At 37.4% G+C, this 25,083-nt stretch overlaps 1 protein-coding gene across 2 annotated transcripts; it reads left to right on the top strand.

The window, feature by feature from the left end:
• The first annotated feature begins 14,446 nt into the window (after positions 1–14,446).
• Positions 14,447–24,586, top strand: LOC149817355 (uncharacterized). Of its 2 annotated transcripts, none has more exons than XM_089987937.1 (2): positions 14,447–15,196; positions 24,221–24,586. In XM_089987937.1, the coding sequence occupies exons 1-2, from the start codon at positions 14,528–14,530 to the stop codon at positions 24,350–24,352; spliced, it is 801 nt and encodes a 266-aa protein (XP_089844063.1). In that variant the 5' UTR covers positions 14,447–14,527; the 3' UTR covers positions 24,353–24,586. The 2 variants fall into 2 exon arrangements, with proteins under 2 accessions (XP_089844063.1, XP_089844062.1); XM_089987936.1 differs by having other exon boundaries at positions 24,218–24,586.
• Positions 24,587–25,083: the final 497 nt, after the last annotated feature.

Here is a 25,083-nt window from a genome sequence, read left to right as displayed (position 1 = left end):
TGGTGCATATTGATAATTGATTGATAATGTATACAAATTCATGTGCAGCGCGAGCTTCGAGCCACAAGAAGTAATATGAGATATTAGGCAGTCACTAGTTCAACATCTTCCAAGACCGGTCGCTCAATGAAAAGAGTACCCGAAGGAGGTATTTGACAGATTGTGGTCCTCATTCATGGTGTACAATTGTTTATCATAGCTAATGTGTTTTATATTTAATTTTTTGTTATAATCATATGTATTAACTTTCTGAAATTATTTGTAGGCTTCAAATCACTTTGTGACTGCGAAGGAGAAGCAGGACGTGAGGCGGGTATGACAGAAGGTGGCTGTCAGTTGATTTGCCGACATGCTCCACAATATGAAGACTGCAACAATAAAAGCGTTTGGTGGGATAGATGATCCACTACAGTGGAAGGGCCATGACCCTCCTACTATCAGGTCAGATTATTAGGAAGTAATGTGTGACAAGTGGGTGTGTCATAAATTTTGAAATCGCTCAGCAAAAGGCTACATAAAACTCAGCGAAGATGCCTGATGCCCATCTACACACAGGTGAATCTAGGACTTTTGGGAGCCACCAGAAAAAAATGATAACTCATCAATATATATATATATATTGTCAAATTTATAAATATTATTGTAGAAAAAGTAGGCATTGTGCCTTATAAGAATGTGTTTGTTGAAACACATAAACGTATGAGCATGAAAGAGTTTGTATCAAAGAAGGTGAGAGCGACAACAGTATGTATTTATTATATTAATAAACATTGTAATAGACAAGTTACCATGAACATTGTAATTCTTAATTATTAATCCATATTGTAATCATTACATTGTAGGAGTCATACAAACAACAAATGATAGAGCGATATGGCGATGACTCCACTCAGCATCTGCCTTTTGATCCTGCAGCATGGGTGGCTGCAACCGGTGAACCAAAAAAGGGTCGTGTGTTTGGATTTCAGAGTAATATGAACACCACACCAATCGTTGCATCTTCCAGCCAAAGCTCTCAGAGTTCTCTCGCCAGCATCAACTCTCAATGTTCGATTGACCCTGCTAATTTTTGGGATGGTGTCCGTCAGCTTGTTAAGGACACAGTGCCTCACTATTTACATGAAGCCATTTTCGACGTTGCGAGTAATGAGTTGTGCAACTTTTTTAGAGACAGGGAAACTTCGTCTGTAGGTGCCCATCAGGTATGAAAGTTTCATGTTATTTATTTTATGTCGTTAGATTTCAAGCTAGTATATGCATGATTTCATCACATAGGAGTATGATTTCATCACTATGAAAGTTTTTGACTGTCGTATAACATATATATTCATGATTGAATCACTATGAAAGTTTTTTGACAACATTAGAACACATATAAGCATGATTCCATCACTATGAAAGTTTTTGACAACCATAGAACACATATATGCATGCTTGAATCACTGTGAGAGTTTTTTGACAACCTTAGAACACATATGTACTTGATTGAAGCACTATGAGAGTTTTTTGACAACATTAGAACACATATAAGCATGATTTCACCACTATGAAAGTTTTTGACAACCTTAAAACACATATATGCGTGATTGAATCACTATGAAAGTTTTTTGACAACCTTAGAACACATATGTAAGCATGATTTCATCTCTATGGAATTATTTGACTGCCTTATAACACATAAATGCATGATTGAATCACTATGAAAGCTTTTTAATAACCTTAGAACACATATAAGCATGATTTCATCACTGTGAAAGTCTTTTGACTATCTTATAACACATATATGCATGATTGAATCACTATGAAAGTTTTTTGACAACCTTAGAACATATATATGGATGATTGAATCACTATGAAAGTTTTTGACAACCTTAAAACACATATATAAGAATGATTTCATCACTATGAAATTGTTTGACTGCCTTATATCACATATATGCATGATTGAATCTCTATGAAAGTTTTTTGGCAAACCATAGAACACATATAAGCATAATTTCATCATTATGAAACTTTTTTACTGCCTTATAACACATATATGCATGATTATAATACATAAAACATTTATTTGATAGACTTATAACCATATATGCATGCTTGAATACTATGATATTTTTTGACAACCTTAGAACACATATTTGCATGATTGAATCACTATGATTTTTTTTGTCAGCCTTAGAACACATATCTGAATTCTGTTAATGTCCTTCACTTTATTACTAGTCTATGTGTCATTCATCCATGTTACTTTGATTGCCTTAGATTATGTGCATTGCATATAATTTATTTCATTATATTTTGTTTATCAATACTAACCTTTCAGTTCTCTTGTAGGATGTTGGAAATAATCAGCGTAGAGGAGCTGATGGAGGCATGAATGAAGGGGCAGATCGAGACAATGAAGAGGATGATGCTTCGAATCTTGGCGATGATTAGATTCATGTGTTGAATTTGTTGCACCTTCTTGTTGTTTCAAAAGAAACTCTTTGTATATGTTCACTTTTAAATAATTAGAACTTGGCGAGGATCATAGTGGATCGATAAATTTTTTTCCTTGTAACTTTTGTTAAATTTGTTTCACCTGCTTTGTATATGTATTTTTTATGTGAACTTTGTCTTTTATACACATGATATATAAATTATATAACAATTTTTTTCTTGATATTTATATTTCAAATAATTTTTTTTTATTTTTGTGATGGATTAGCGACAAATAATATTCATCGCTAATTAGTATCAGCCTTCAATTTAGAGACGAATATTTATTCATCGCAAAACTGAATCGGTCGATGTTTTGCGATGGATTGTAATCCGTCGCTACAATAGCGACAGATGTGTATCTGTCGCAAAACCAAATTTCTACGAATTAGCGATGGCCTCGCGACGGATCATGGCATTCGCTAATCCATTGAAAATTAGCAACAAAAGTAGCGACAAATATATTCCATCGCTAATTAGCGACTAGGAAATTAAGATGAAAGTTATTCATCGCTAATTCGTCGCTAAACTGTTTAATGACAGATTTGCAATGAATTAACAACAGATTACGTCCGTCGCTAATCCACAGATTTCTTGTAGTGATTATTCACCATCTTAACATGCATTTATATATAATTTGACATTATATGATACCAAGCAATTCACATAAGAAAACCTACCTCAAAACCCAACAAAGATGGCAGTCATTGGCAGAGATAAATGCAATAAGGTGGCTAAGCTGGGTGTTTAGGTGGTGGTGGAGTTGAATTGAGGTATGTAACTTGATGGTGTGTGGTGGTGAATCTATAAAATCACCATAACAAGAGGGAAATAAGAAGGGTAGGTTAAGGAGTGAGAGAGTTACCTGAATGAAGGTAAAAGAGGGCAGGGTTGTATTTATAGAGCAAAGGGTAGAGAAAGTGAGGTGGCAACTATTGAATCTTATTCAAAACTTTGACTTGTACCCACCAAGTGTTTAATGAAGTCAACACTTGGTGATAAGAAGAATACATGTTAAAAGCTTTGATTATTATCGGTTTTGGGTGTGGGTTGGGTCCCATGTGACCCAGTTCAAATCCATACTATATTTGATTTAGTTAGGTTACTTAGTTACTTTAATTAGATCCTAATCTAGTTAAGGTAACTAAGTCTATTAGTATTTAAGATTTAGTTGATTGCTAACTAAAGTAATAATTTATTAACATGCCTTAAAGTCAAATTGTAATGACAAGTATGACAAGTTGGTCAACCTTGATTAGGACTGTTATGACCTACAAATCGTAAATGACCCTGAACTTATTTGAAATTATCATTTTACCTATGAATTTTGCTAGGAATATTTCGTATATGTGTCAACTCCATTTTTAACAAAATAAAGACTGTCTTTCTCGATTTTTTGATACAAATGAAACCACATATTTAAAAATTATAACACTACAAGAAAAATGCTAATTAGCAACAAAACTTTGCGATGATTTTTTTGTCGCAAAGTCGCGACTGATTAGCGAGCGAAACCCATTCGTCGTAAACACTCAAAATATTTACGAACTTAGCGTCGTAAAAAATTATGTCGCAAAGTTTCGCCGCTAATTAGCGACGAACAATTTATGTCGCAAAACCCATCGCACGTAGCGACGGATGTGGTGACAAAAATATTCCGTCGCTAATTGCGCTTGCTAGGTAGCGACAACCTATTTCTGTCACCTATCTGTCGCTAAATATCGATGTAAAATGCCCATCTAGGGCACAAAACCGATCTTTTCCTCTCTCACCCGTGCTGCACTCCGTCGACCGCCCCCTCCCTCCCGCTCTCAGGCAACCACCCCCTCCTGCTCTCTGTCAACCGCCTCCTCCTGTCGGTCCCCGGTTGGCCTCCTGTTGCCCCTCTGCCCGCCGGTCGTCGCCCCCTGCCCATCGATGTCGACCCCAGGACCCCCCCCCCTTCCCGCCTCTCGTCGACCTCTTGTTGCCCCATGGTCAGCCGAGTGTCGCCCCCCTTCCCGCCACCTGTCGACCCCGGACCCGTTGTCCCCCTTTCTGCCTCCTCTCGCCCCCCAGCCCGCCTTTCCTTGGCTCCCCTTCCCGCCCCCCCCCCCCCCCCCTTCTTGCCTCCTCTCAACCCCCATTCCCCCCTCCTCTTACCCCCCAGCCCGCCGCCCCCCTTCCCGCCTCCTCTTGCCCCTCCCCTCTCTTCGGCAGCCTTGCTGAGCCCCTTTCGCCGTGCACTTGACTTAGGCCTACACCCCCGTTCGGACATCCCCTTTCCCCCTCTTTTTCACTCATTTTTCAGACATCTCTGATGCTTTTATCCCGTCTTCGGCGACCTCGCAGGTAACCCTCCAGCCTGCCTCTCTGTATTGTATTGTATATTTGTGCTTTGTAGGTACTTTGGTGAGCCAAAGACATGCGATGCTTAGTGCTAAGCATCACATATGGCTAAAAATGCAATGCAAAATAGGGTAAATACCTGTGGTGAGTAAGTGATGCAAGCACATCACATGTTATTTAATTTATTGGATGCAACACTTTTCTGTGATCACACACTCACATAGTTGTGGATATCTAAGACTGTTTTGATGGAGTTTGGAGATCATGCTGAGCATGATTTTAATGTATGAGTAGAAGTGTTCTTATTTTTGGAGTACGGATTCCATGCTCAACATGGTAGTAGTTAGTGGAATATTAGAGTGTGTTTGCTGCAGGTACGTGTTTGATATATGTTTTGCTATGAATGATTTGAATGTATTACAATGTTTGATATTTTTGTATCCATGCTTGCACGAAGTTATTTTCCATTTGATTATGCCTTCCATGTGAAATTGTATCATAATTTTTTTGTTTAAATAAATGTATCCTTATATGTAATGTGATTTTAAATTTCTAAATATTCTCTTTATGTGTATAAATATGATGTGATGGTGTATTGCACACAAAAATCTACATATTATTAAGATTTTTTTTAAAGTGGTGATGATAATATCTGTAATATTATAGGACAAAATGACTGCAAACCGTGAATAGATGTATCGTAAGATAGTTGATAATGAGGTGTCACATGAATATATTGATGGTGTTGACAGTTTTATTTAATTTGCAACGGCAAGTGTCAGTACAGTGGATCCTACAGGTCGAGTCAGATGCCCCTGCACAATGTTTAAGAACAATCGATTTATAGAACCTCATAGCGTTAGACATCACTTATATATGAAGAGTTTTGTTAGTGGTTATCAAAATTGGATGCTTCATGGTGAAAATTTTTGGAATAATTATGACCCAAGGGTGGATGTGGTGCACAATAATCTATATATGGATCTGATATTTGATGTCGCAGGACCGAAAATGGGTTCTGCTTTGGGACATAGTGATGCACCAACTGGGGTAGAGGAAGAAGCAACAAACGAGGCGGCTAGTACATTCTATGACTTAGAGATGCTGATGAACTACTATGGAATGGTTGAGAGAATACTTATTTTAAAAGTATATATTTATTTAAAGTTTTCTTTTCAATACTATTGAGAAATTTATTATAATCCAAGATGTATATTGTTGACAGATGCATGTTTGACCTAAAAAAAAGGTTTGGAATAAAACAAGAATAAATGGCTCTATTTGTGAGGCATACACCTTGGAAGAGATTTCAAATTTCTCATCTATGTACTTTGAACCTCACATTCCAATACATTACACATGCCCACCTCGTAATAATGATGGAGAAAAATTAACTGGAACTGACAAATTGTCTATATTTTAACCACTTGAACATGCATTTGGCAGTTGCCGGTCAAGACTCTTGGAAGATCGAGAGCAATACTCAACACAAATATATATCCTTTTCAATTACTCAACAATCGACCCATACATTGAGTAAGTATAATTAATACGTAACATTAATTTCTATACATGTGTACATGGTTCAGTAAAATAAGTTTATGTTAAGTGTAGACGATTTGATATGGAGTTGCGAAGAAAACTTCCATGACTCACTAATGCAGAAGTACAAAAAGAATGTGAAAATAAATTTGTGGCATGGTTAAAAGAGTTGATAAGGACGATTGTATACATTTTTTCCCTTTATACAGCAATAAGATACTTGTCGTGATCATAGTCCTTGTTTGTGCTTGTAGGTTCACCATGGTGATGTTAAAGATCAAGGAATATGTAATTTACAAAATGGTCTGTCTAAAGTTGTGCAGTGTTACAATGGGTACATCGTAAATGGTTATCATTTTCATACAAAAGACTACGGTGTCAACAAGTCAATGATGAATAGTGGCGTGTGCATCAATGGTAGAAGCTATGGTGAAAATGAACATGACTACTAGGTGTTATAGAAGAAATAATGAAGTTGACTTACTTAGGCACAAATAACAGGTTAACTTTATTCAAGTGTCAATGGTTTGATCCCACAACAACAAGAGTCGACAAAGTCTCAAGCATTATAAAGGTGAATGGTAAGTCAATGTTTAAAACATATGAATCATTCATATTAGCTTCGCAAGCTCAACAAGTATACTATACATCATATCTGACTACAAGAAAGTTAGATAGAAATGAATAGTAGGCAGTTTGTAAGGTGAAGTATAAACTATACCCCGAGTATGATCAGTTACAAGAAGACAAGATTGATGAAGAAGATGAATATTATCAATCAGATGATATGTATGACTTCTCTTATAATCGCGATGTCGCACATGGTATGCATGTCATAACTCCATTGGCTGATGACACATGCATGGAAGAATGTGATCCAAATGATATACAAAGTGAATGGACACTAAATGAAGAAGAAGAAGAAGAAGAAGAAGAAGAAGAAGAAGAAGAAGAAGAAGAAGATGATGATGACGAAGAGGAGGAGGAGGAAGAAGAAGACTATGAAAGTCAGACAAGTGATGATGAGTCATTCACGAGCTAGTGAAATACAACTTGTAATACAATTTGATCTGAATGATTAGAATGATTTGAATGCATTGAAATATATTGTATTGATGTTAATATATTGAAATGTGTTGCAATGTTTGAATGTCTTGCATGAAGTTTTTTTCAATTTGATATGAATGATCTGAATGATTAGAATAATTTGAATATATTGAAATGTATTGCAATGTTTGAATGTCTTGCATGAAGGTTTTTTTAATTTGATCTGAATGATTAGAATGATTTGAATGTATTGAAATGTATTGTATTGATTTGAATATATTGAAATGTGTTGCAATGTTTTAATGTCTTGCATGAAGTTTTTTTAAATTTGATATGAATGATCTGAATGATTAAAATGATTTGAATGTATTGAAATGTATTGTATTGATTTGAATATATTGAAATGTGTTGCAATGTTTGAATGTCTTGCATGAAGTTTTTTTCAATTTGATATGAATGATCTAAATAATTAAAATGATTTGAATGTATTGAAATGTATTGAAATGTATTATATTGATTTGAATATATTGAAATGTGTTGCAATGTATGAATGTCTTGCATGAAGTTTTTTTCAATTTGATATGAATGATCTGAATGATTAGAATGATTTAAATGTATTGAAATGTATTGTATTGATTTGAATAAATTGAAATGTGTTGCAATGTTTGAATGTCTTGCATGAAATTTTTTTTTATTTGATATGAATGATCTGAATGATTAGAATGATTTGAATGTATTGAAATGTATTGTATTGATTTGAATATATTGAAATGTGTTGCAATGTTTGAATGTCTTGCATAAAGTTTTTTTCAATTTCAACTCAATGATTTGAATGTATTGAAATATATTGTATTGATTTGAATATATTGAAATATGTTGCAATGTTTGAATGTCTTGCATGAAGGTTTTTTCAATTTGATCTGAATGATTTGAATATATTGAAATGTAATGCAATGTTTGAATGTATTGCCAGTACATTTTAATTTGTTAAAATATGGTTCATGGAGGACACAATCGTCGAGCACCCAGTGGTAGCCAGTCTAAGCCTTCATCTTCACGGGCTCCTTCAATAGGTATATTATTTAAATAATTATATATTTGATTAGTTGAAATTTACATTATATGAATTTCTAACTCATTGTTCTGTAGGTGTTGTTTCGCCTACACATGACCCACATACGTCGGATGCAAGGTCTTTTTCGTGTAACCCACGACAAATAATTCAAATTGTGTATATCGATGGTCGACCGTAAGTATTTCATTATCACTTGTTCAATATTTAACTTATAAAAAATGTATATTGACGATCGATTGTTAATGTGTATCTTTTCATGTGCAGTGCGAGGTTTGAGCAACAAGTAGTACGAGGAATTATGAAGTTATTACTGCATCATCTTCCAGGACCGGTAGCGTAATGGAAAGAGTACCCAAGGGAGGTGTTGGATAGCTTAATTTCCTCATTCATGGTATGCAATCATTTATCATAATAAGCAGTGTTTTATTGAAATGTGTGCTAACGTTCTGAAAGTATTTGTAGGCCTCCTATCACTTCGTGAGTGCAAACGAGTAGAATGATCTAAGGGTAGTGTGGCAGAAGGTGGTTGCCAATCGATTTGTCAACATGCTGCACAATATGAAGACTGCAGCAAAAAAAAAACAGTTGGTGTGATAGATGATCCACTGCAGTGGAAGGGCCATAGGCTGATTACTATCAGGAGAGATTATTAGGAAGGATGTGCGATAAGTGGGCGAGCAATGATTTTCGAAACCACTCAGCAAAGGCTGCAAAAAATCGAGCAGCGATACCCGATGCACATCTATACACAGGTGGATCTAGGACTTTTAGAAGCCACCAGAAGAAAATGGTAAGCCATCAATATATATATATATATATATATATATATATATATATATATATATATATATATATATATATATATATATATATATATTATTAAATTTATGAGTATTTCTGCATACTTATTAATCAATTTTTTACATCATGTCACATTGAAGGAAACAAAAAGAAGAAGCATTGTGCCTTACAAGGATGTGTTTGTTGAAACACATAAACATAAGAACATGAAAGATTTTGCATCAGAGAAGGCGAGAGCGACAACGGTATGTATTTATTGTATTAATAAATATTGTAATATACAAGTTACTTTGAATTATGTTATCATAAACATTATAATTCTTAATTATTAATTCATATTCTAATTATTACTTTGTAGGAGTTATACGAGCAACAAATGATACAATGATATGGCGATGACTCAACTCAGCATCCGCCTTTTGATCCTGCTGCATGAGTGACTGCTACAGGTGAACCCAAAAAGGGTCGTGTATTCGGGTTTGGGAGTAACATGAACACCACACCAGTCGTTGCCTCCTGCAACCCGGGCTCACAGAGTTCTCCCATCAACATCAACTCCCAACATCCTAGTGACCCTGCTGTGTCTTGGGATGGTGTTTATCGGCGTCTTGAGGACAAAATTCAACACTTTTTAAATAAAGTCATTCTCAACCTTGTCCGCAATGAGTTATGCAACTTTTTCCAACACAGTAGAACTTCATCTGCATTCAACATGAGCTCAGGTACCCGTCAGGTATGCATGATTGAATTGCTATAAATTTTTTCTTATGATTTTGTTAATGTCCTTCAGTTTATTACTAGTCTATTTGTCATTCAACCATTTACTTTGTTGCATTAGATTAAATGGATTGCATATAATTTATTTCATTATGTTTTGTTTATAAATACTAACATTTTGGTTCTCTTTTATAAGATGATGGAGATGATCAACATAGAGGAACTGATGGAGGCATAGAAGAAGGGGCAGATCGAGAAAATGAAGAGAATGATGCATAAAATCTTGGCGAGGATTAGATTTTTGTGTTTAATTTGTTTGACAAACTTGTAACTAATTATTACTTCGTAGGGACTGTACTTGGTAGTTAAAGTTTGCTTAACTTAGCATTTCTGTTTAATTTCTATGCATTTTTTATTTGTACTATTTTTTTATAAGCAGGATATATAAATTGTACGAGAAATTTTTCTCGATTTTCAAAATATTTCAAAAAAAAAATTTTATTTTTTTATTACAAATTAGCGATGGAGTAGCAACAGATATTATCCGTCGCTACTCTGTCACCAATTTGAGGTAGTCGTCGGTTTGGGGCGGAATTTAAGCCGTCGCTAATTAGCGATGGACATTAGCGACGGATATTCATCCGTCGATGAATGGTAGCAACGAAAATAGAGAAAAATTAAATTTCGTTGCTTAACCAAATCGGGCATCATTTAACAATGAATTTGTGACGTAAATGATTTGTCGCCACATAGCGTTGGATTGACAACAGATAAATTTTGTCGCAATTTAGCGACTAGGGTTATGCGACGAATGATATTTGTCGCTAGTCTGTCGCAAAATCCGTCGTAAACATGTACAACGACAGATAGCATCCGTCGCCATTACGCATTTTTCTTGTAGTGTAAAATAAGCTTTTAAAATTATGATTTTGCTCTTAGCCCTCTTTTATTCCTCATAACTAAACCTGGTTTTCCAGAAAAATCATATGAAATATGTTTTATATATAATTTAACTAAGAAGAAATTTTTTATTTAGTTTATTGTAAAAAGGGTACAAAAATTACAGTTTTTACAAGACATGCACTGACCGCTCCGACCAGTCACATGGAGCCCCCATTGGTTTCTCATTTTCCTAGTTGATAACAAGCTCAACACTTATCTTAATTAGTGGTGTCAACGAGTTTGGTTTACCCGGACCCTACCCGAACCAAACTCTATAGTGTCTAGGTATAGTGATAAATAAGACCTTATTAAAACCCAGGTCGAGACCCGAAGGTTTGATTAATACATGGACCTGGGTATAGTTTGTGAAATTTTATACCAGACCTGGACCCACCCACAAATTTTTAATGTAAAAATGATAATAAATATGCAAGCATAAATAAAAATCAGACATCCATTTTTTATCATTTTTACATTGAAAAATTGCGGGTTTTAATCAAAACTTGGGTCGGATATGGGTCTGGGTCTAGTATAAAATTTTATAAACTATACCCGAGTCCATGTATTAATCAGACCTTCAGGGTTGGACCCAAGTCTTAATCAGGTCTTCTTATTTATCACCATACCCGGACCCTATAGGGTTTGGTTTGGGTCAGGTCTGGGTAAACCATCCGGTTGACACACCTAGGTTTGGGTGTTGATGACCCCACCCAGGGTTTACCTGGCAAGAGAGTGAGCCCATTAAGTGACCTGGTTCGCGATGAGGGTTCTTCATAATAAAAAATCTCAATATTACCTAATCAACTTAACTTAAAAAAATGGAAGATGTTGTCTGACTTGGATCAAATTTAACCTATATGGATTGCTTTGGAATCATCCCTAACTCAACCAATAGAAACTTTGGAGTTCATGAACTTGATCTGATTTCGACATAAGATCCAATGCACTTTAACAAAGATGAAACTCCTCCAGGTTAGGTATGTCAACAGTTCGAGTTTGGGTTGGATATCTGATCAAATCCAATCCATTTAGTTACAATCATATCTGATTAATAATTGGTTTCATATTCCATTTTAGTGTTTTACGTTTTAGCCTGTAACCAACTAACAACCGTAGCCAAATACATGCAAATGGCATATCCGGTTTCAGTAATAGTTTTTTCTCATCCAGACCCAAAATCCGATTCCAGATTTGATCAGGCCATATCCAACAGTGTCGGATCCAGTAATGCTCGTGTCTGAACTGAATATCGGATCCTTTTAAATCCCTAGTCCTAGTGTTCAAGTGACAGCAAGGACCAGCAGACCAGGTTGAGAGCCCCACATATAGGGCTATCAATGGGTTGGGCTTGTACAGGATACCCGATCTGACCTGAAGCTGAATTCCCAACTATGAGCATGAAAAGTGCTGACCCTAACCTGATCCAAGCAATATGTGGGCTGGGTTATGTTATAATTTTTGTCAGGTACCCGACCCAATCCGGGTTTTTTTCAGGTAGCCAGCTAGACCCGAGTATTTTATATCTATTTGCAGTAAAAGTAAATTTCTCAAATTATGCGGGTCCGAGTTTGGGATTCTATTTTCGTAACCCGAACCCAACAAATTGTCATATGGGTAGGTTTGGGTACCCGACCATTGACAGCCCTACCCACAAACAAGTATAGGAACGAAGTTTCACATATTTGGGTAGGGCTGTGAATGGGTCAGGTATCCAACTCATCAGGGTGCACCTAAACCCACCCAAATAACAAGCATTTGGGTTTGGGTTAAATCTTAAACCCAACCCGAACAATTGAGGGGTATTTATAATAGATTTTTCACATACATGTATATAAGAAAACACTCAGGCAGCCTGGTTGGGTTCGATATTCTGGAACAAGCATAGCTCAAATCCAACCCAGGTGTTTCTTGGGTCAGGTTCGGGTCGACCCAAATGACATCCGGCCAGCTTTTTTTATACCCATACCTGGATATCCATGTTTGGTTCGGGCTAAGTATCTGAGACAAACCGGACCATTGACTGCCCTAGATCCAGTCCACAAAAACTTCTCAATCATTAAAAAGGACAGACCATGTGTGTCCAAACACTAAAACCTGTGGGTAAGGAAAAGAAAAATTCTTACCCAACAAAGAGAAGATGACTCTTCTGTCAAAGCACAAATGCCATTTCAGGTCCAAGATTTTATGCTTAATTTAAAAAACCCGGTCACATTTCTGATTTTTTTTTATATATAATATTTTTGAATCTGTTATTATAATAATATCTACAAATGACTAAAATACCGAGAAGGTAGATAAGTAGGGATGGCAGTGGACCAGAACGGGGCGGGGGACAAGGTCTCCACCCCCACCCCATCTCAAAATCCTGACCTTCATCCCCGTTTCATGTCCTCCATCCCCAGTCCAAACGGGGCGAGACGGAGCCCCATTTTCCCTCAATCCATTGTCATCCCTAAAGAAAGATTGGGGATGGGGGGCGGGGCTGGGCTGGGCTGGGTGGGAGAAAGTGTAAGTCCATCCTAGCACATGCCCTGCATGGGTTTTGATTTTAACTTTCATCTCCGCCTTCATTCCTGTTTCATGTCCTCCATCCCGGGTCCAAACAGGCCGAGGCCGAGCATGAACCCATTTCCCCAAGTCCACTGCCATCCCTGTAGATAAGTATTTTTTTCAACTTCAAAGGATAGTACCAAGAACTCAAAATAATCAAGTTTTCCAAGATGTTGGAAGTTAATGTGAAGCCTCTGTTTGGCAGTTGTTAGAAAACCTGTGGCTATCTCAGAAAATTCAGAAAACTCAACTTGTTTATGAAATTAAGGGCAAAAGATTGCTACATAAATGAAAAATTTCCCGTAATTAAACACTGTCTCAAACATTCTGAAGATCTCATTCCCCTGTCAGAAACCCAAAACTCATTTTTAGCAAATTATTCTTTAACGGCTTAACCTTCCGGTTAATTACTGTCCGGAAACTGTTCCAAGTTTTCCAACATCCAAAATATTCAATTATCAGTTATCAGCAAAGAAAAAACATTTATTAAAGAATTTCCCGCTTTTACCTGAAATTTCATTTCAGGTATTACATTTTCAGAAATTCCTGACATAGACTTACCTTTTTCTGATAATGAACAAATAAAAATAAAGACCTTGAGTTAATTTCCGTGAAACACAAATCAAAACAAATATATTAATATATGAAAAAAGGTTAGAAAGATAGCTTCGGCATTTTAAAATATCTGAATTAGGTTAAGCGAGTGAAGGTAACAGCAGGTTAGATTAGTCTTTATTTGACTATTGTCAGAAAAAGTTAGGTCCATCTAAGACAAAAAAATCAGTGCAAAGTTAGGTTTATGTATGAAAAAAAATCAGTGAACTGGCAAAATTTCAGGTAAAAGTAAGAATGTATCAAGAAATTACCCAAATTAAGAATTAAGAAGAAAACTTTTTCTTAATTATATTAAAATAAAGGGGAAATTAAAAACAAGATATTTCAAGGACCGTTGTCTGATTCATATTATCTGATCATCCTGCCTTCTGTTCTCTCTGTTTTTACCTGAATCTTTTTTTTCTTCCTCCTCTGGTTCTTTGCGAAACCACCATGGAAGATCTCTCTGGAGAGGACTTCCCCGATTGGGAGATCCTCCCAGATCACGAATTCGGTTCTCCTCGGCCTCCACAACAAGCTCAAGATCACGAAAACTTGGGGCTTGTCGACGACGAATCTCACGGTATGATCAAACCCCAGTACTTCTCCGCCAATCCCACCGTCAATTTCGTGGGGATCCAGGAGACCGATGGCGGAGATTCTTCGGGGGTCGCCCCAGAATCCGACGATCTCAAATGGGTCGATCCTTGTTTGGAGTCTTGCCTCAGGGAGAGGGTCGTCGAGATGGGGGACTCGGAGGACGAGAAGCCGGAGAAATCGTCGGATTCCGGCGATTATGTGCCGGGAAATCGTGTTTCCGATGTGGAAAAGATGGAAGAGGAGGTGGGTGGCGGTTGTAACGTGGAGGGGAGGGAGGTTGGTGGTGGGTTGGATTGTGGAGGTGTTGAAGGAGGGTTTTCTGTTGTTGAAGGAGCGAGCAAGCAGATGACTTGGTGGAAGATCCCCTTCGAATTCATGAAGGATTTTGTTTTGAGGACGAGCCCGTTCTGGTCCCTTTCCATCGGTGTTGTGGCGATGGGAGTTCTTATACTTGGAAGCAGATGGTATGAGGCTAAGCGTAAGAACCGGAGTCCACCTATCAAGGTCTGCGTTGAAGACAAGGTAATGCTTTTTCTTCCTTTGTGTCTATGAATTTAGACTCAAGTTTTTCTTTAGAGTATGATTGGTTTTTCAAGGGAAGTGTAACCACTCGATCCGGGGCCTCTCAATCCTGGGTTCCTGGACGGTAGTTCCCAGAGGAAAATTACTCTAATAATATCAAAACAAATTCAAAACTATGTCAAATTTTTTTTTCATTTAATACATACGTTCATTTTTTTAGAGTGAAAGTAAATCATACTTTAATCGTACTGAAAAATGATGCCAGAGTCAAAGTCTAGTAGGTGACAGCTGTTCCTAAACCTATATTTGCAAGGGTAAGTCTACAACCCAGTAAGATTCTGTTTACAAATAAATACAACCGTTACAACTATAGTGAGCTCTAAGCTCCTAGTCTTAGTTTACTTTGCTAATTTTGCACACATTTTATGTATGAGTTTTACCTTCATTTAGTGTATCTCTATCATCATTTTCAAACACATCCTCTATTCTAAACGGCTATTTCGAACATATCTTTCTCGGGCGTAGCAACTCAGAGTCTATAATGTTAGCCAGACATATGAACTAGTCTTAACAATGTAGTTCAAACTGGTTCAGACTACGAACACAAGTGTTGCACTTGCTCGTCGGAAGCTAAAGAGCTCAATCGGTAGCTAGCGGAAAAGACAGAGTAGCTATACATGCCCCCAAGGTGTCTCAAAGAGCTATACCTGCACCCAAGGTTTTGTGGTTCGTGTTATATACTACATGTGTTTAGTGGGCATTGTTGTAACCTCTAAGGATCACCGAGGAACGTCTGAGATATTTTCAAAGTACACACGAGGTACACACCTCAATAGTGCCCCCGACCATGCCTCCTAGTAGAGTTTTTCATTATGCTATGTGTGGTTATCATATATACAAAATTCTTTCATATCTTAAAGTCAGTGCATTATACAATCAACAATGTATGTTCACTAACTTCTTTTTAACACACGTTCACATGTTCGAAGTTTTAAGGATAGCAACCCACCACAAATTTATTTCACGACACTTATAATGCCCCTCCCATGACATAAGCATGACATTATCAGGATAATTCTTACCCTAAGACTCTGAAACTCTACTCTCAATTCTCAAAATGACATCAATCTTTTACATGCAGTAATGTCATGCCACATTCATATTCATGCTATGAATCAAGAAATATGCATCAATATGTCTAAGCATCATACTGAACTTTATAGATCCTTAAGCATGCTAAACAATGTTCTATTCACAATAAATAAAACTAGTATACTTAAAGCACATAAAATCCCATTGAAATATGCTTAAACTAACTAACATGCATTTTATTCAACTAAGTAGGAATTTGCAAATGTTCACTTACTTGAAACACTTAAATTCCAATTCTAAGGAATATTCTTAGCCTCACGCAAGTTTTGATCTGAAATCAACGAGTATCTCGTATCATTATTTGCACTCTCGTCTTTATAAAATTACCAAAATACCCTTAGACTTAAATGTCAAACTCAAACTTCATTCTTTTAGAGTTTGTCATCACACCCCCTATTCATGGATCCTACTCGAGAAGTAGAATCCAAGGATCAAAAAATCACTTGAATCCGACTTACTAAGTTATACCTTGTTTACTAATTAGGCATATCGAGGGCAAAATGGTCTTTTTACTTTTTGACCAATCTTTACACCAGGTCAACTTCGTATTAAATTTCGGATCCAAATCCACACTGATTTCAAAATGGATCATTTAGGCTTTTAACCAACATTTCAATTGGATCTTGGATCCGGTACACCCAAACCAAACCTGTTTGTGATAGTTCGTCATTTGTATGGTGTCCGTGCTAAACATTCTTGTCTTGATCTAGTTTGAGTCGATTTGATCGGACCCGACTTGATTTGACCGAGTCATTCCACAATTATGAACCCGACTCGGTCTACTCAAACCGAGTCGGTCTAAAAATTAATTTAGACTTGACTCGATCCGATTAGACCGAGTCAGTCTGTTGCATTACATATACCAGACTCGGTCGCTCCAGACCGAGTTGGTCTATCGAGTTTCATAGACCCGACTCGGTCTGTCCACAAATCGAGTCGGTCTTGTCAACCACCCAGACCCGAGTCGGTCTGTCAAGTAATCCAGACAAGACTCGGTTTGTCATCTAACACAAACTCGACTCAGTCTGTCGACTAACCTAGACCCGACTCAGTCTGTTGTCCCTTCTTTTTTTCTGCGTTTGACTTGGTCTAGGTACACCCAGATTGAGCCCACCCGGTCTACCTTGACTCGGCTCAGTCTGGGTCGTCCAGACCGATGGTCGACTTGATATGCAAAAAACGCATACCGAGTCTGCCAACGTGATGCATAGCAGTTGTGGCAACCTCTACTGCCGAACTGTTGCGTGCTTCTGCAATCGGGGGGCCGACACCGCTGACAATCGCCGACAAGTGCCGACCCTTTCCCCTTTTTTGGGTGGTGATAGCAGAGGAAATGCCTTCTGCTACCCCACCTTCCAATCGGTAGCGCAGGGACAAGGTTCTCTTTATCCCTGTTCTACTATAACTCGTCGGCAACCGTGAAGTTGCCGATGACCCTGTATTAAAACAAAAAGGGCGAGAGGGAAGGGGACTTACTTCTCGTCTCCTCTCCCGTTCTTTCTTTGCTTCTTTCTTGTATTGCGGATAGGGAAAGGAGGATGCCCCCCATGGCTTTTATAGCCATGGGGGGCATCAGTTACCCCTCTTCATGATCTTTCAAAAAGTAAGGGGAACCGTCTCCCCCCCATTCTTCATCTCCCACGTTCTATTTTCGTGGGAGAGGAAGGGGGCGGCAGTTCCCCCTTCTATTGTAGCTACCCCATGAGGGCAGTGTTACAATTTCACCCTCCTTATAAGAAGATTTGTCCCGAATCTTTCTTGAAAACAACTGGAGAAACCGTGATGGTTTGGCATTTGTATGGTGTTCGTGCTAAATATTCTTGTCTCGGTCTAAATTGAGTCGGTCTGATCGGACCCGACTTGAGCTGATCGAGTCATTCCACAATTATGAACCCGACTCGGTCTACTCAAACCGAGTCTGTCTAAAAACTAATTTAGACTCGACTCGATTCGATTAGACTGAGTTGGTCCATTGCGTTACACAAACTCGACTCGGTCAGTCCAGACCGAGTCGGTCTATCGAGTGTCATAGACTCAACTTGGTCTATCCATAGACCGAGTCGGTCTTGTCAACCACCCAGACCCGACTCGGTCTCTCTAGACCGAGTCAGTATGTCAAGTAATCCAGACCCGACTCGGTCTGTCAACTAGCAGAGACTCGACTCGGTCTGTTCAGACCGAGTCAATTTGTCGACTAACCCAGACCTGAGTCGGTCTGTCGCCCCTTTTTTTTCTACGTTTGACTTGGTCTGGGCATGGCCAGACTGAGCCCACCTGGCGGCTCAGTCTGGGTCGTCCAGATCGATGGCCAACTCGGTCTGCAGAAAATGCAGATCGAGTTTGCCAATGCCAAGCGCCGCAGTTCCGGCAACCTTTGTTGCCGAACTGTTGTGTGCTTTTGCAATTGGGGGCGGCATCGCTGGCGATCGCCGGCAGGTGCCGACCCTTTCCCCTTTTTTCGATGGCAGTAGCAGAGGAAATGCCCTCTGCTACCCCACCTTCCAATCGGTAGCGCAGGGACAGGGTTCTCCATGTCCCTGTTCTACTGTAACTCGGCCGCAACTGTGAAGTTGCCGGCGACCCTGTATTAAAAGCCATGGGGGGCGTCGGTTACCCCCCTTCACGATCTTTCAAAAAGTGGGCGGAACTGTTTCCCCCCCTTCTTCCTCTCCCACGTTCTATTTTCGTGGGAGAGGAAGGGGGCGGCGGTTCCCCCTTCTCCTATAACTACCCCATGGGGGCAGTGTTAAAGGAAGCATTAATCTTTGATGAGTGTTCTTGTTTCATTTGATGTGATTGATGTGCTCTGCTCGTGTCTTTAATTTGATAGAGAAAGAATTGAGGTTTATCTTCTTATAGAAGGATGGAGAAATGAGAAAATATATTAGTTAAAAGAGGTCGGGGTAGGCCTAGGAAGACATGGATGGAGATGATAGGAAATGATATGAATGCTTTGAACCTCACCGAGGACATGGCATTGGATAGAAATGATTGGAGGAGAAGGATTCATGTGGAAGACCCAAAATGATTTTCTTTTTTGGTTCATATCGCCGACCCCAATTGTTTTGGGATGAAGGCGTAGTTGTTGTTGTTGTTGTTGTATGATTTGGAATTTCACTTGAATTGTGGGATTGTGTTATGAGTTGTTTATTGATTCTTATCTAAAGTTTGATTGTGTGAATGACAAGGTTTTATGATGTGTTTGTAGTAGTGAGTTGTAAGGTAGGCGTGTTATGATTTGATTGAATATTCTTGTTTTAGTAGTGTGATTGATGTGTTCTATTCATCATGGTATTGGATGAAAAATGAATTGGACTTTTATTTTATCTTCTTGTATGGTTTGAAATACTGGTGGATGATTGTTTCAAATATTTGTGATCTATCATTCAAAAGTATGGAGAAATTGATAGAGATGTAAATCATAGGATAAAGGTTGAGTGGATGAAATGGAAAAGTGCAACTGGAGTGTTGTGCGATCGTAGAATGCCATTGCGGTTGAAGGAAAAGTTTTATAGGACGACTATTAGGCCCGCTTTACTATATGGTACGGAATGTTGGGCTGCCAAGAGACATCATATTCAAAAAAAGAGTGTAGCTGAGATGCGTATGCTTAGATGGATGTGTGGAAATACAATAAAAGATAAGATTCGGAACGAGGAGATACGTAAGAAGGTAGGCGTTGCACCCATTGAAAATAAGATGAGAGAGAATCGTTTACGGTGGTTTGGACATATTCGGCGAAGGCCTAATGATGCTCCAGTTAGAAGGATGGAGAAATGGGAAAATATATTAGTTAAAAGAGGTCCGGGTAGGCCTAGGAAGACTTGGATGGAGATGATAGGAAAGGATATGAATGCTTTGAACCTCACCGAGGACATGACATTGGATAGAAATGATTGGAGGAGAAGGATTCATGTGGAAGACCAAGAATGATTTTCTTTGTTGGTTCATATCGCCGACCCCAATTGTTTTGGGATGAAGGCGTAGTTGTTGTTGTATGGTTTGAAAATACTTTTATTTTATCTTCTTGTATGGTTTGAATTTTTTTACTTTAGTTGGATGGTGTTACAAGTTATTTATTCTTTTTAAGTATTTGATGGGGTGAATGACAAATCTGAACCACAAGAAGGTAGGATTGGAGTGACATGGGCATCATCATATTCATTTTGTTGTTTCTTCCCATTTTAAATTAGAAAAAAGATCATGTCTTCTAACTCCAAGAAGGCCTGGGTACTGCTTGTTTATTCGATGAAATCTGTTTCTTTTTTTGTGATTTTATAGATGCAACAACATGCAAATAGTTCATTGTTATCCTTCTTGCTTAACATTCTGTCTTCATCATGAAATTCACTCTGAACAAATTTTTAAGAGCTCTCATTTTTTCAAAGTTTGTCATATAGAATATTACCCAAGCAAGCACATGTAACAACTCTTGTGATTCTATTTAATTCAGATTTATTTGATCTTTTTTCTTTTCATTTACTACTCTTGGTGCTCCCATAAGTAAGATTGTTTACTTGCTTTATTAGCTGACTGCTGCATACAGTTAGTATTTATCTGTATCACTATACATTGTTTGTTTGGAACTGTCATAAGAACTTGTTACCCTGTTATGATATTATTCATTTAATGGAGGTGCTTTGGATTCTAAGACAATCTGATCGCTATCTCCAGGTGATGCTTAGCTTTCTAATTTCCTTTTATTTTCTATGTCGTCTCTTCTTAATTCATATTATTGTGTAGGAACATGGTGAATGGATGGTCATGTCATTGTCTTCCTAATTCGCACAGTTCAAAAGTATTCAGTTGGATTTAGGCCTGTTGATCTAGTCTGGATTCTTATTTTGTAAAATATGGTGCCCACAATCTTCTATGAAATGGCAACAAAAAATGTACCCCCTATTTAGATCACTTTATAAATTGCACCTAGCCATTTATGCTTATTTTACAGAGAAAGTTTTGGTGTTTGAATATTTTCTTTTACTAATTTTAATAGTTTTTTTTTTTATAAATTTCACCCCTTTTTTCAAAAGTAGGGAGAGGCCTACTTATCATTTTTAGTACTTATTTTCTTGGAAAATTCCATTTAGGGGCCAACCTTTTGCACCTAATTCCAAATATGGGCAACAGGTTTCTGAAATTCCAAATATGGGCCAAATTTTTCCTAGAAACTGTCAAATAGGGACCACAGGTCAACACCCATCATATTGGAAAACGTGAGTCCTTTTTGGTTTCCTGTATTATCCCTTTAAAACTGAAAAGTACTTATCCTCATTAAAAAAAGAAAAAGTAAACAGTGTGAACTTTTAATGATGAGGGGCACTGTTATAAATTGACTTTTGATTTAACCTAAGTTAAAGGACAATAATAAATGCAGGCCCTTGTTTGGCAGTTTTCAGGAAAAGTTTGGCCCATATATGGAATTTCAGAAACATGTGGCTCATATTTGGAATTAGGCCCATAAATGGAATTTTCCCTATTTTCTTCCATCCCCATCACCATTACCACCACCACCATTACCACCACAACTATCACCATTTTCACCACCACCACTTTGTCATCACCACCATCATCACCACCACCGTCACCATCATTGCCACCACCATCACCACCCTTACTAATATTTTTTCTTCTGTATTATAATGTAAATAGTGATGATCCAAACATTCACTTAATTAAAAGTAAAGGCAAGACTCTTCTTTATAAAATGTGCTTAAATTTATATATGTAAGCAAATCCAAACAGGGCAGTAATGAAGAGTAAAATAATGATAAATGTCTGTTTACTTTTTCTTTTCATGATTCAATTATTTTGGCACAATTTTTTTGGTGTCCAGGACATAACTTCATGATAATTTAGCATCATCATCAGCCAAAATATCATCACGTATGAGATGATATCTGATTTCGGTATTATAATCGAACTTTCAAATAAAATATGATGACACTGAAAGTTAGATATTCCAACACCAACTTCTAATAGACATAAAAATAGTGGTTAGTCCAAATGGATCAAATCAGTACCTCACCTCTAAGCATTTCCTGATTTTCAATTGAATTGGCTGTATCGGCCTGATTTGGGCTGATACAACCAGAATTGTTTTTTTTTGGGGTTATGCTTGTGATATTTGTTATTATTTTATTTAAGCATTGAATGCATATTTGGAATTTGATTAAACCCCATGTCATCTTTTACTTCATTTCTGTATTTTCTTTGTTTAGATAAATTTTCTTGAACTTTCACACTTTTTATTTTATATGTTTTTTAATCTAAAAATAAAGTTTTAAATAGACCAAGTCAAAATGATTAGTCGATCCAATTTGGGCTGATTTTCTGAATCTTTTTGAAAAATGATTCGGTTCAGAAACTGATTCTGGCAACATTGAGCTCAGTAATTCATGCTACCATCATTGTTTTTTTTGAAAGGCAAGCTGGATTTAGGCAGGCCCCTACCAGTTATACAACTATACCATTTGGTTTTGAACCAGCAACGTTCCAACACACTAGCTGCTCCTTCCAGATAAGCGTAGGCCCCGTTGGTATGCTACCATCCTATGTCACATAGGTGTGGGTGCGGATACGGGTGTGGATGCGGCGATGCTGTACTTTAAAAAAACTTGGGTGCGGGGAGGGTATATATATATTTTTAACAGTTTTAAGTTAAAACTACGTGTATGTGTGTGCATTTATGTATTTATATATATAATATAGATAAAACTGAACTTGGTTAGACTTAAATGAATCTACTTTTGGACAGAAATGCACCTCAGTGTTGTTGACTTCACCTGACACAAAGGAGGCCGTGTCCAAGTGTCACACCCGCATGGGTGTGGGTGCGATGCAGGTGCGGTGCCCTGTTAGAAGATTCCATGTTACATAGCTACCATCATTGTTGTTTGGTTTGGAACTCACATGATATTACATAACCACAGTTTTTGCTGATTCAACTTCAGTATATTTTGTCTGAACATTTCAATCACCTGTCAATGTAATATGACTGCTGGATGATTCATAGTTACATATTATTTACACCAAGTTCGGAATCTGGCAAATCCGTCCTCATTAAAAAGGAAGCAGGTTTCTGGATGTTATCTGTTAATCTAGACAAGTTTTGCCCACAGAACTTTATGTACGATAAAAAAAAGTTTTTTGAAGTATTTAATTTCTTTTTGAATGGATTTGGCTGTCTAAGATGAGTGATCAGACTGGTAATGAGGTCATGATTAGACTGTTCCTGTCAACTGAATGACATGAATTAAAGGTTGGAAGCTGCTTCACTCGGGTTTGCATATTAGTGTTGACTTTCACATGACATGGTCACACATGTTGGGTGTGATGAATTGTGTTCATTACTTAATTTGTTTTTTATGATCTTGTTTTTTGATCTTATTCATATTGCATTTTTTTCATTTTATAAGTCTTGCTGATTGACGTAGCTGATGTATGACTTTGTTCAACCAAGGTTGTGGTTACCTAGACTATATGACTAGTGTTGTTTTGTTTCTATCCACGTAGTATCATATACTAACATTTCCCTATTGAACAACAGAAATCAGAGCATGATTATGTGGTTGGGAAAATCCTTTTCTCAGTGACTCCTGGTTGTGCTTGTAAAATTTCAGACATAAATCTTGTTTTTTGCTTGCCGTGGGTCCATTTTTGTTCCATTGCTACATTGTTGGATTGTGTCATGCATTTCAAAAATCCATAATATACATTCCCTCATAAGCTTCAAATGCTTGCTTAATCTTCTAGTAGGATTGATTGATACAGATTGGATAGGCATTGCATGCAACAATTCATCAATCATTTTTACTTGAGGTGCAACTGATTACTTAAATGGTGATTGATGGATTATTTGATTTGCAGCAGAAGGTTTCTCAGTTTATGGTGCAAGCAGCGCGACTCAATGAAGCATTTTCTGTGGTAAGGCGTGTTCCTGTCATCAGATCAACGCTGCTGCCTGCTGGTGCATCTTCTTGGCCGGTAATTGGATTGAGATGAGATACTTTGTTCGTACAAGTGCAAATCAAAGAAGCATTTTTTACCGTGAAGTTTTGAGCATCACTAGATCACAGTTAACAGGTGGTTGGTAATTAGACAGGGAAAAGATACTTTATCAGCAAATTGGATCTTTACTAAGTACATATCTATAATTTTGAATGTTTGCTTGTCCATTTAAATGTATATTTTGTATCTGGTGTGACTGTTATTGTTATCTTGGCTGTTATTAGTACTATGTACTTAATTTGTTGAACATGCTGCTTATTACAAGATATATGAACCTTTTTTTTTGTATTGATAGAAACAGCTGATTCTTTAAAGGGTTAATCTATCATTGTATTTAACATTTGATGAATTCAACCTTATTTGAATGACTAAAATACCTTTAAAAGAACCATATTTTTTAAAATGCATGATTACTTTTTTGAGCATTTGAACTTGAAGGGAAATGAAAAGTCAAACACCTTTTCTAAAAAATAACTTGACTTCAAAAAGTAACCTTGCATTCTAAAAATTGTTATTATTTTAAAAATATTTTAGTCATTTTAATAAAGCTAAATCTATTTAATGTTAAATACAACTAATTTAATGTGAGATTAACCCTTTTTTGAATCTTGAAGAGGTGCAATTCATGCCTTTCAGTGGCACCCTCTGCCCACCAAGTATGTGGAGCCCTTGTGAGCACAAGATGTGGGACCTGCATCCCATAAAACATGATTTACCATTCCCAT

The sequence above is a fragment of the Nuphar pumila genome, chromosome 14, assembly GCF_984573655.1.
Source record: "Nuphar pumila chromosome 14, dmNupPumi1.hap1.1, whole genome shotgun sequence".
NCBI lineage: Eukaryota > Viridiplantae > Streptophyta > Magnoliopsida > Nymphaeales > Nymphaeaceae > Nuphar > Nuphar pumila.
This window is presented reverse-complemented; position numbering and strand designations above follow the sequence as displayed.